The following is an 11,960-nucleotide window of genomic DNA, read 5'->3' as shown; positions in this document are numbered from 1 at the left end:
GGCCATCCTCGGTTATATAACCAGAACAAGGTCAGTGTGGGCTACCTAGGATCCTATCTCACAACAAAACAAACAAAAGATCAGGAGACCGGGGTTCGTATATGTCTGCTCCAGCACACAGCTATCAAGGAGGTACTCTAATATTTGTTACTCAGTCATTTATTAACATCAGTAACTGTCAAATAATCTGCCTCCAGGTACTAAGTCATATTACTTAATATGGTGCTTAATGGTTAGGCAGAATGTTTATAGAATTAGTACCAGCCCCTGCCTACCAACCTGTACCTCCTCGTGCATTTATACATATGAGGATAGGCATCATATCAGAATGAGAAGTCTAGATGGGTCTCAGAACACAGCAGCCACAAGAGCAATTCAACAGTAAGCAGAGGAGCAAGGGCCAAGCTCGGCTGTGGATGTGGGAGGTGGGGAGGACCCTTAGCCCCATAATGGAAAAACAGCACTGGTTTTGGCCAGCCAAGTACCTGATGTTTTCATTCAGCGCGTACAGCTCATTGCTCTGCAAGCCGCCCCCTTTGAAAACGTTGATCACCGCCGTCTGCACGCTGCAGAGAGAGAGAAAGTATCCCAAGTTAGGTGACCTGCCTCCAGGGGCCATATTTTCAAACAGCCCAAACAGAAGGTCTTGGAAGAGCTGGGCAGCCTAGGGCATCCACACAGCCACAACTTCTCTCCTACTGTCCCAGAAGTATTATTGAGGAGTGTGAGGTGAAAGAATTCAGAGGTAGCTTCGGTCTCTTGAAGGTCACCCAGGGCTCCTTCCTTCCCTTGTGCATATGGAGGTAAGCGATGGATCAGCTCTCTGAGAAACGCCACCACTGGGGCCTGGAAGTATCTAAAAAGCATTCATTGCCAGCAGGAGCTAACCCTGTCTGGGATCTTACAACTGGGAAGCCATCATCTTCTCCGACAGAAGTGATAACTGTTTGCCTTTATAACAGAATTTTCCATGGACCTTCCCTGTCCCTTTATTTCATGATGGGGGTGTGGGGGAGAAGTATACTGGCATCGTTTCTAAAAGGGCCACAGTCAGGGCTCAACTCCACATTCTCGTGGATCAAACCTGGAATCATCAGCAGAAGAGCTGATTATTATCTTTTCTGTGCTGAGGAATTTTACAAAGGACAATGAGCCTTAGGATACCAGAGCAATCCAGAGAGCCCTCCTGAGCTGCACCAGCTGAGTGTGCCTAAGGGCCACTCACAAAAAGTTCAGTGATGCTTTCATTTACCCGGAGTCCAACACAGATCTGACAACCAGTAGCCCACCAACTTACAAGGCGTACTGATTTGCTGATCTGCTCGGGCTTGGTGCCTTACCTCTGTGGGACATGTTCCAAAGCTATATTTTCTACCCCAAGCACCAGTTGCGCAGGGGAAAGAAAACACTGGTGTCTACCACTCACCGAGCTTTGCACAGACACACACCTATCTTCTTAAAGGGGAAAGAGGTAATGTGAGGTCGCTTGAAAGACTCCACTTTTGGATACTCACCCAGTGTTGGGTATTAAGGCACATGAACAGTAACTGTACATTCTAACCCAGTGATCCCAGGCTGGTAAAACTGACCCTTGCCTCATTCATCACCAGCATCATCATCAGTCTTCATGAGCAAAGCTCTCGGAGGCAGCAGATGCTCTGCCCACCCCCAGAATACCCCAGAGCCCTCCCTGGTGGTATGAGCCCCACAAGCGCTTACCTGTTCCAGGCAGAGTTGGAACTTAGCTGCAGAGCCTGCCGGGCAGCCTGGAAGCGAGGCAGCTCACTGAGCACAGGGGAGCTCATAAATCGTGGTCTAGGCCGGCGGAAGGAGCCCATCTTGTGGAACTCAATGGGCAGGAGGGGAGGAAGACCTCGAGTCATAAGTCCAGGTGAGGATTCAGCTGCGTCTTGAGGACCAGAAGTTTCTAGCCACCTGCAGAAAAGGCTTCTCCCAACGCTGCTACTGGGCTATCCTAAAATCCTGCTCTCAGCCAACACCTGGAATGAGAGGCAGTCTTTATTTAGAACCCGGCTGAAAACATCTAACTGAAGGACGCTGGCTAGACTCTAGCTAAATGATCCTAAAATCAATGATGAAAGAGACACAACAAAGCCTCTATTGCCGCTGAGGCTCCCATCCACTTTGTGTGTGTGTGTGTGTGTGTGTGTGTGTGTTCAGCATGGTACCCAGGGCTAGCACTCTATGACTGAGTGTTACACACCGAACAGAAAGACAGCCTTTGTGAATGCCTCAAGACGAACATAAAAGTTCCTTTTCCTTGGCAATGAAGACCTTCCTCCCTCTGTCCCACTAGTCAGGTCAAAGGGCTCCCTCTTCCAGGAGTCTCTCTCTATCCCTTTCCTACCTGCTGTGTGTTTATTCAGCCTATCAGGGCATATTTACTGTTTGATGTGGGTATAACCATTGTAACAAGTTAAACACTCAAAATGTCTAAGGCCCGGGCCCTGCCTGTCAGGGCCTCATACTATGGTAAAGATGACTGACTTTTCTAGTACCTGTTCATTCAGTAAATACCTACAAGCTCCAGGCACTGAGGTACTGGGAGATGATAAAATGATGGCCATGAGACTGTCACATGTGTCCTATTTATCTGTCCCATCATGACCTGCCTCAGGCTTCAAGTCTCGCTTATTCCCTCTCTCAGGCTTCTGAGCTAAGTCTTTCTGTCTTTTACCAAAACAATCTTCCTTTTGCTCTGTGTGTTTCTAAATCCAAATGATTCTGAAAGGTTGGGTCCAATAATCTTGTTCCTGAGCAGGGCTAGGTACAGGCTTATAATCTCATCTCCTCAGAAGTCTGAAGCAGGAGAATCTGAAATCAGAGACACTCCTAGGATACATATCACTGTGAGTTCAAGGTCAACCTGGAAAACTTAATTAGACACCCCAACTCAAAATAAAACGTACAAAATTATAAAAAGCGTCAGCAAGATGGCTCAGCAGGTAAAGGTGCCTGCCACCAGGAATGACAGCTCGGAGTTCAGTCCCTAGGACCCACATAATAAAAGGGAGAACCAACTTCCAAAAGTTGCCTTCTGACTTCCACAAGTTTGAGTACACACACACACACACACACACACACACACACACACACACACTCAGCAAATAAATGCTTGCTTTAAGTAAAAAGAGAGGAGAGCTGGGGGTATAACTTAGTAGCAGATGCCTGAAGCTCTTTGGGTTCAGTATCCAGTCCCAAACACACACCAAGATTTCATTCCTTGTGGCAAATAAAAAGCTGTAAAGACAGCTTCTGTGGACAGCGATGGCGTTGCAATGAGCTTTGGTTCTGGGGTTCAAGAATCAACTCAGCCCCTCGCAAGTTGTATGACCGTCAAACATAGGCAGTATAAGGGTCTCAGCTGCTATGTACCAACGTCACAGGACTGGGGAAGGACCAAATGAGATCAGCCAACATGCTCAGTAGAATTCCTGGGCGCCAGGGATAGCTTGCTCCCTTTCCATGCTCTCCTCTCAGTACCTTTGGATCCATCACTGCAATCACCTCAGCAGACTGAAGTACTGCAGGGAACAGCCAAGGGCACTTTCCCTTAATGGGTTTGGTAGGTTTCTCTCAGAGAATGGTTTGTTTTGTTCTTCTTTGGTGGCTGTTGTTGGTGTCGTCCCATTCCCCCCATCCCCCACCCCCGGTCTGGCCAAGTAAACTCAGATAAGACCCAGAGAGCAGTGAAGAAAGAAAAGGCAGATGTCAGCCCTGAGTGTCAGCCTGCAGGTTGGCAAGGAAAGTCCTACAACCTTGGCTGCAGCATCTGGTAGACAGGAGCCCAGCAATGACAATGCACCTTGACAGGAAGGTACTGGTGGCTGCGCATGTTGGCGATGGGCGTGGCAACGGGCCTATTAACACTGGATTCATAAGACCAAGTGTCAAAAGAAGGACAGCTGGTCCCATTCTGTAACTTTGTTAACTGCTTTCCTTAAGGGAGGCAGATCCCTGTGCCATTTTCTTGAATTGTCTTTGCTGGGGAACCCTGTGTACTGAGCAAATCAACAGCTATCAGAATTGACCAAGAAATGTTGCAGTAGCCTGTCATGTTCCAGAGGGGGTTTCAAAAGGTTCCCAAATGCCACAGAATCTCGAAAGATCTCTGCACACCAGTGATGAGGGGAAGGCAAAATAAAACCATGGATCCTTCAGAATACTGTACAGTGGTTTGCTGGAGGTTTCACTCGTTAGTAAAGTGCTTTCTACATAGACAGGAGGCATCCCTGGGCCCAGCTTTGAAAGACCTGTGAAATGTACTCACTGTGTAATTACTGGATATTATTAACTCACTTTGTGGGGACCTTAAGCTGGAGGCAATGAAGCTGCCGCCCACTACGGGGCACTAGCTCAGGGAAGCAGAATCCTGAAGAAGACACATTGTGATGGGTTACACACATGCCTAACTTCTCCTTAGAGGCTGAGATTCCAGGGGCGCCAACGTGGCTCCTGCCCCTCCATGTCTCAGCCACAGCAACCAGGCCTCCTACCTCAAGCTATCTGAGTATGCCTCACAGCACCTGAGGCAGCCCTGGTCACACGGGACAGCTCCAGCAGCATGGCCTGCTCTCTTATAAACAAGGGTAATTTTCAGCACAAAGGACAATGACCACAGTGCTCACAGCCTGAGTCATGGGTCACACACAGCAAGGAGCTCCTTCTGACTTGTTTTTTTAGCTCCCAGGTTCTGCCCTCCTCAAATGATGACAGGATAAAGACAGTGTGCGGGTCACACCATCCCTGCTCATCACAGAGACAAGCAGCCCCATGGAGACAGTGGGAGGACGCTATGGGACGTGCTAACGAGGGCCCAAAGAAAAGATGATTGGCTGACCCTGCATACACCTGCTAAGATGCTGGCCCTTCAGGCACAGGCTTGTCCTGACCCAGCTATAGCAAGTCAGAAATGACAAGACAGATGGGGCCTGGGAGTGGAGCCATTTAGAAGCAACAAAGGTCGAGCAAATGAGCCAAGAGATTTATCCGAAGTCTCCAACACAGGACCAAGCCAACACTACCTAGAACTTCCATTTCCCAGAGTCAGACTCCTAAGAATTTCTGTAGCTCCAGGGAGGCCACTGTAGGAAGACCCTGAAGGCAGGCGGGACATTCATTTAACCCCCAAACACACAAGCTCACAAGACAAAGGCGGAGTGAAACACAAATGAAGCATGGGTAAGCTGCTCCCAGAGGATGCTGGGCACTGTCACCAAGGTGACTTATACAGCCCTCACAGAATGCTACCTTAAGTTAGAGAAGAAACCAACCTGAGGACACACAGGGCTAACTAAAGGCAAGTCACTGACAGGTGTCAAGGTTGGCCTGCCTTCCCGGCCCATCTCCACTTTCCACACTACTAAACTCAGACAGGACCCCACGATCACAGCTACTGAGTTTGAAATGTCAGTCACCAGCCTTCCTATCAAAATCTAAATTTCATGGCCCTGAGATAAGTAAACTACCAAAATCATCTCTACATCCATCCACATATGATTGGGATAGAGGAACAGAGGAAGAGAAAGAACACCACAAGGAAATGAAGGCTCTGCCAGTCAGTCAAACAGCCACCCTTACCCCCATGTGACCTTGGACAGGGTACCTGACCTCTGAAAATTGATCTTTTTTTTCTCCAAGAAAGGGGCACACCAACAGTCAATCCTTGGGGTATCAGAAGTTTTAATGAGTAAATGTTTGTATAGCACACACTGATAAGGATGGCCCAGGACATACCAAGACCAAATTCTCCTCATAAAGAAGGACTTATTTGCCCCGGAGAGACATAGGACTGCCTCTAGATGTAGAGGAGACAGATGTGGCTGTAGGCAAATGGTGGTTAATAAAGGGAAAGGGGGAAACCCTGTGTTAGGGTGAGCTGGTTTGTTTTGATTGGGCATGTTTACGGTAGCCAAAAGGGGGCCTTTGATTGCTGCATTTCAACATTTTGATACTTGCACCTTAGTAGTCAGCCTCAGGAGGAGGAAGTGCTCAAGTAAGAGAATAAATTTTGGTGGCTGGCTTTAAGAATGTAATCTAATGGTTTAGCATGGTAAAGGGAATTGAGAAGAAGGATAAAAAAGCAAAAAATAAAATAAAATAAAATAAAAATAAAAATTCCTATAGGCATCAGGTTTGCTGTGCTCTGGCATGCTACAGTCCTTCATTTTTAACAGTACCAGACAAGTGGCAGGTGTGACACAGTACTGACCGAATCAGTAAAATAACGTTGCTCAGCATTGTTTCTAGATTGTCCGGCCCCACGGCACTGGGAAAACAGCTTCCCTCAGCATCTGAAACACGTTGCCTCCAGACAGCACCCTGATACTATCATAGAAATGGACTTGGTGGTCTCTTCAGGCTGTCAGTGACTCACAGCTTTAGGTACTGAGGCTTCGCCTAGTTCATACATCCCCTGCTTCTAAACCTCACCCGGCCCTGGGCTGGGGATGCAGCTCAGTCAGACGAGCACTGTATAAACCAGTGTAATGGTCCCTGTCTGTGATCTAAGCAGTCCAGAGGTGGAGACAGGAGGATCAGAAGTGCATAAAGAGTTCAAGGCCAGCCTGGGGTACAGGGGACTCTTTACTATGAGCAAGTAAATATATACATACAAATAAACATATCACATCCAATCATAGGAAGCAGATAATTGTATCTTTAAAGGAGAGTGAAGCAGAGTGACTCACACTTAACATAAATTGAGCCAGGACTGGAGGGCTTTAAGGAATCCATAGTTGGTAGACAAAGGTTCTACCTTTAGCCTGGCTCCATAGGGTACCAGCACAGATGATTAGCTTTGTCTTTTTTTTTTTCTCCTTAAATATTTCAAAATGTTCTCACTATAATTGACACTTGAAAAGTGTGTATGCACATAAGCACACATTTCAGTTATGACAAGGAACTGCCATCAACTTGAGGAATACAACCCTGCCTCAGAAAGCCATGCGCACACTGCACAAAAATGCTTCTCTCATGAGGACTTAAGAGTCACTAATTTATGATCAAAGATAGATGTCTCTAGAAGGCAGCTGGATACTATGTCTGTTCAGCAAACACTGGTAGAGGTTCATCCTTGGGGCCTAATAGTTCCAAAGCGATGGGGTTTGGGCCAGACTGATAGTATCAGTCATGTGTTTGATTCTGTGGAGTATGCCTTAAATACAATAAGAAAGTAGTGTTACTCCCATAACATTCATGCCATGGGTGCAATGGCTTCTCTCAGCAGCTTACATTCTACCTCATTTAAAGAGACTGATGTTTCGTTGGCCAGACTTGGTTCACTCAGCTAGACTGACTGGCCAATGAGCCCCAAGGGTCTCCCTGTCTTTAGCTTCCCAACAATGGAATGAACAAGCACATACCAGCACACAAATACAAGTCTTTATGATTGTGTGGCAAAAACCTGACTGACTGAGTCAACTCTCCAGCCCTTACTTCACTTTTAATAGCCAGAGTATTTTAATAAGGGCAGGTAAGTCTTCCTCCTACTACACTACAGTTATCTCTTATCACTTTGTGTTGGTTAGCTTTACTACTGGAAATGGCAACTGAACCAACCACTTAGGGAATCTCACATTTAATCTAGCCACTTCCCTATGGAAGGGACATTTAGAAAGATCCAAGGATTTGGGGACTGCAAAGGAGTCCATTTATAGGTCTCGGGGCCCTGACATGCTTCTGATGTCTGGGTCTGATGGTTCCTTTCCAGCTTGACTCTGTGGCCCTAACATCCACCCACACAGTAGTCTAGAAATAGCACACAGGAAAGGGCCAAGGGAAGATGTCTCTGGCTCCAGAGGATAAGCCACCACAAGGCTATGTCACTCTAGGCTATGGCTCACAAGAGCTGTCATGGTGGTTCCTTCTGTTATTCAGAAGTAGGCAGAAAGAATCACCTAGAGGATACCATCTAGACAAACTCTACATTGCCCAGGTTGGTTCTGAATGCACTATGTAACTGAGGATGACCTTGAACTTATGATCCACCTCCCAAGTTCTAGGGTTACAGGCATGGGCCACCATGACAGGTTTATTTTTCCATCTTAATCCCTGGAAATCATAAGCATAACCTTATACGACAGAAGCTATGATGAAGTTAAGCTCTTAAGAGCAAGTGATTATCCCGGATTGGTATGATCTACATATAAGCCATGCAACGTCAACAGTAGGATGAAGAAGACAAAGAAAGAGCACAGAGGACAGCACAGCAGAAGATGGGCACAGAGACAAAGACTGCAGTGATGCAGCCACAAGCCAAGGAGTGTCAGGAGCCTCTCCAAATCAGGAAAAGGAAAGGACCCAGTAGTCTCCCAGAGCTTTCAGGAGAAAAATGGCCCCGAATACAACTTGATTCTGAACCCTGGCTTCACAGAACTGTGGGTAAATAAAGTTTTAAGCCACAAAGGTTGTGATAACTTATTACAGCAGCCACTGGAACCTAGTATTTATTGCATGCACATCCTTGGACTATCTAAGCTGCAGTGTCAATATCAAGAAGAAAGAATAGGGAGAGTTTTCTTGGTAAAAAGTTGTGAAGAGCAGAGAGACTGGCTAGGAGGTGCAGGGCATGGTTCCTGTAACAGTACAGGAAATGGTCCAGCTGGAGAGGAACTCAGGTTAAGAAACCCAGACAGGGTGGTATTATCATTTCCAGTAGGACCCTAGGCAGATGGCTTAGGACAGGTATAATGACTAGGTGTGGTGAAAAGAACGACATACAGGAAGTGTTTGGTAAATGATGCTCATTGTTTATTTGTATTACCACCATCACTACCCCCACTGCATTATAATCTGCTCAATCTGGTTGAGCACCAGAACACCACAGCCCAGTAGGCTTATACGACACAATGGACTTCCTTATGGAAAGAATCTATAAGTTGGAAATCCAAGCCCCAGGAATCAGTGGGGTTGATCTCTCCTGAGGCCTCTTGCTCTGGTTTGCAGATGGATGCCCTCTCACTGAGTATTCCCTCTATGTTCTCACATACTGAGTCTCCGTGTGCTTAAATGGCTTCCTTTATGAAGATACTAATAGATTGGGTTGAAGTCCGCTCAAACAGCTTTGTTTTAACTTAGTCACCCTCTTTACACACATTTGGAGGTACAGGAGTTACAGCTTCAATGTAGGGACTCACAAAGGGACACACTTCAGTCTACACCACCACCACTATCACAAAGAATTCAGGTCTAGTGCCCCTGCATTTCTCTTCTGAAGGACCAAGCTACCTAAACTGTCATTTAACTGACGAAGCTTTAAACGGGTAGGTTTAGGTGCTGAATGGTTCACTTCAGTCCAGTTGGGATGCTGGGTCCACAAAGCACTGTAAGGGTCACAGAAGCCCTGGGAGGCATCACTGGTCTAGCTCTTGAGGTACCCCATACAGTTTATTTGCCAAGCTCTTCACCAAAGGCCAATGATAGGATTCTCAGCAAACAATTTCTTGTCCCACTTTCTCCCCACAGCTGGCAAGAAAACGGGCTATGGATGGCGCACAGAGGCAGGGACTAGGCACAGAGATGGGGAGGGGCACAAAGACAGAGGTGAGGATGAGGATGGGGATGGGGCACAAGAAAGAGGATGAAGCACGAGGGCAAGGGTAGGGGTGGGAATAGATATAGGGATGAGGATGAGGACAGGGCTTAGTTAGAAATGGTGGTGGAGAGTTGGAGACAAGAATGGGATGGGGTCTGGGGATGTAGGTATAAAGCATGATGCCAAAGCTGAGGTTAGGGCCTGGGCTCAGGGCCAGGTGGTAGGGAATGGTATATAGACTGTACTCATCAAAAAAAGGGCAAAAGATGATGAACGTGCAAACGAGATCCACTAAGGCTCCAGCTCGGCCTCTGAAAAAAAGGAAGTAGAATCATGACACAACAGCTTAAAAATAAAGAAGTGCATAGCTGGTGATGACTGGAGGCTTTCAGGAAAAAGCCACTTTGAGTGTAAATAACAAACTCAAAAGACAGAGCCACCCAGTCTGATGTAACCTCCCAGAACAAGAGGAGAATCCAGTTCCCAGGCAGACAGAAACAGCCCATTTCACATGCTCCCCCGGAGCCCGGCAGCTCCCGCCTTGAATCCTCAACCCAGGAGCCAGCGTCTCCAGGCAATGCAGGGACTCAGCCAGGACTCAGCCCCACACTCACAGTCACTGTAACCCGGCTGACCTATCCTCTTACTGCAGCAGAGCTGCCTTTGCAAAGACGACAGAAATGGCAGAACTAGTTACTGGGGGGGAAGGGGGGGGCGGCAGTCATGGGCACTTGCCATGCATATGCCCTCTCAAAAACAGACTGAGGAGTAGCGACCAGTGGACAACAATACTTGCTGTGCCGGTTAGTTTTTTGTTGATTTGACACAAAGCTTGAGTTGCCTGGGAAGACGGGAATGTCAACTGAGGAATTGCCTCCATCCCACCGGGCGTGTAGGCAAATGTGTAGGGCATTTTCTTGATTGATGATAGACTGGGAGGGCCCATCCCACTGTAAGCATGGCCAACGCCTCCTCTGCCCCCACCCCCACTCCTCCCTGGGTAGATGGTCCTGATGTATATAAGCAGACAAACAGCAATACACAGGAGTAAGCCCTAAGGGAGCAGACATTCTCTGGTGTCCTTCAGTTCCTGCCTCGCAGGTTCCTGCCCTGACTTCCTTTCATGATGGACTATAGGCTATGACTTGAAATATACGCATTCCTTCCTAAATTGCCTTTGGTCATGGTCTTTATCACAGCCAACTATGCTCCCATTTGCTCAAATCAAAATGTGTCACACAGCCAGATGTGGTGGCACACGCCTGCAATCCCAGCACTCAGGGAGACAGAGGCAGGGGGATATCTGTGAGTTCCAGGCCAGCCTGGTCTACAAAGTGAGTCCAGGACAGGGAAGGCTACAGGGAGAAACCCTGTCTCGAGATACAAAGATAGAAAGGTGTCACATATTTCACACTGGGTAGCACCCCAAAGCCCATGAAAGCCCCTGCACTGGCTCTTGCAGTCACAAGGAGCCAACAGAGAAGAATGTGGGAGGTACATAGTGACAAAGACAGTGTGATGGGACAAGAATACAATAACAAAGAACCCAGAGCACGCATGTCATTCCTGTCACTGGGTCTCATCAACACCTTCAAAGACTCTCCGCAGTTCTGAGACTAAATTTTACGCCAACCTGTTAACACTCTCACATTCAGTCACTGCATGTCAACTCACTGGCCCATTTTACTTCCACCACCATCATCTATTTCCTACCTAGTGCCTTCCCACATGCAGTGCCCTCTGTGTAAAATATCTCCCATCCTGTTCTTCAGGCTCAAACCTACAATCCATCCTCTAGTCAGGCAAGCCCTATTGCCCCTTCATCCTTTATTTAGTTCTCATCACCACCAAAGAAAAGTCTCCTCCTCCTTTTCCTCCTCCTCACCATCACCTTTTGGTCTTTTCACAATCAGTCTTTTGACCACATACAAAATCAATACTTTTGTAAAGGTCCGTGATCTCAGGGGCCCTGTGGTGCCCCCCACCTACCGGGTATACTAGACAGTGGTGGATGCTGTCCAGGGAGGCTTGGAAAGAAAGAAGGCTGATGAAGAGCTGTGAGTATATCATTCTGCCATCGCCTTAAACAGCTGGGAGGTCACTTTTGTATTTCGCAACAGAGCATGAGTTGACTCTAGAACCCTGGACCAGACACAGATTATGCTGGCTCCCCCTAGGGCCTTGGTCAAGTGGCAGGCAAACCAGGGATGTCTGTTTTCTACATGCTCTTCTGTACTTCCTGAATTTGAAATGTGAGCCTGGATTACTTATTCAAATAAACAAAGACCTCAACAGCGGCTCCTACAGCCCTGGGAAAAAAAATAGAAAAGAAAAACAAAAGGAGAAAAGGGTAGGTGATTTGTTCAAAGACAGTGTTTAGAAGGTGGTCAGGACCAGAACTTGG

General features: G+C 47.3%; 1 protein-coding gene across 5 annotated transcripts in view; it reads right to left on the bottom strand.

Annotated features, from left to right (window-relative positions):
• Prr5l (proline rich 5 like) overlaps positions 1-11,960 on the bottom strand; it is a 166,623-nt gene that overhangs the window by 49,642 nt on the left and 105,021 nt on the right. For all 5 annotated transcript variants that reach the window (XM_055599816.1, XM_055599845.1, XM_055599823.1 and 2 more), the window contains exons 2-3: positions 1,720-2,000; positions 486-566 (exon numbers count right to left, since the gene is read on the bottom strand). In XM_055599816.1, the coding sequence (XP_055455791.1) occupies positions 486-566; positions 1,720-1,883 (245 nt within the window). In that variant the 5' untranslated portion in view covers positions 1,884-2,000. The remainder of the gene's footprint in view (positions 1-485; positions 567-1,719; positions 2,001-11,960) is intronic.

The sequence above is a fragment of the Psammomys obesus genome, unplaced genomic scaffold, assembly GCF_907164565.1.
Source record: "Psammomys obesus unplaced genomic scaffold, mPsaObe1.curated_primary_1811, whole genome shotgun sequence".
NCBI lineage: Eukaryota > Metazoa > Chordata > Mammalia > Rodentia > Muridae > Psammomys > Psammomys obesus.
The sequence above is the reverse complement of the archived record's forward strand: the minus strand, read 5'-3'. Positions and strand labels throughout refer to the sequence as shown.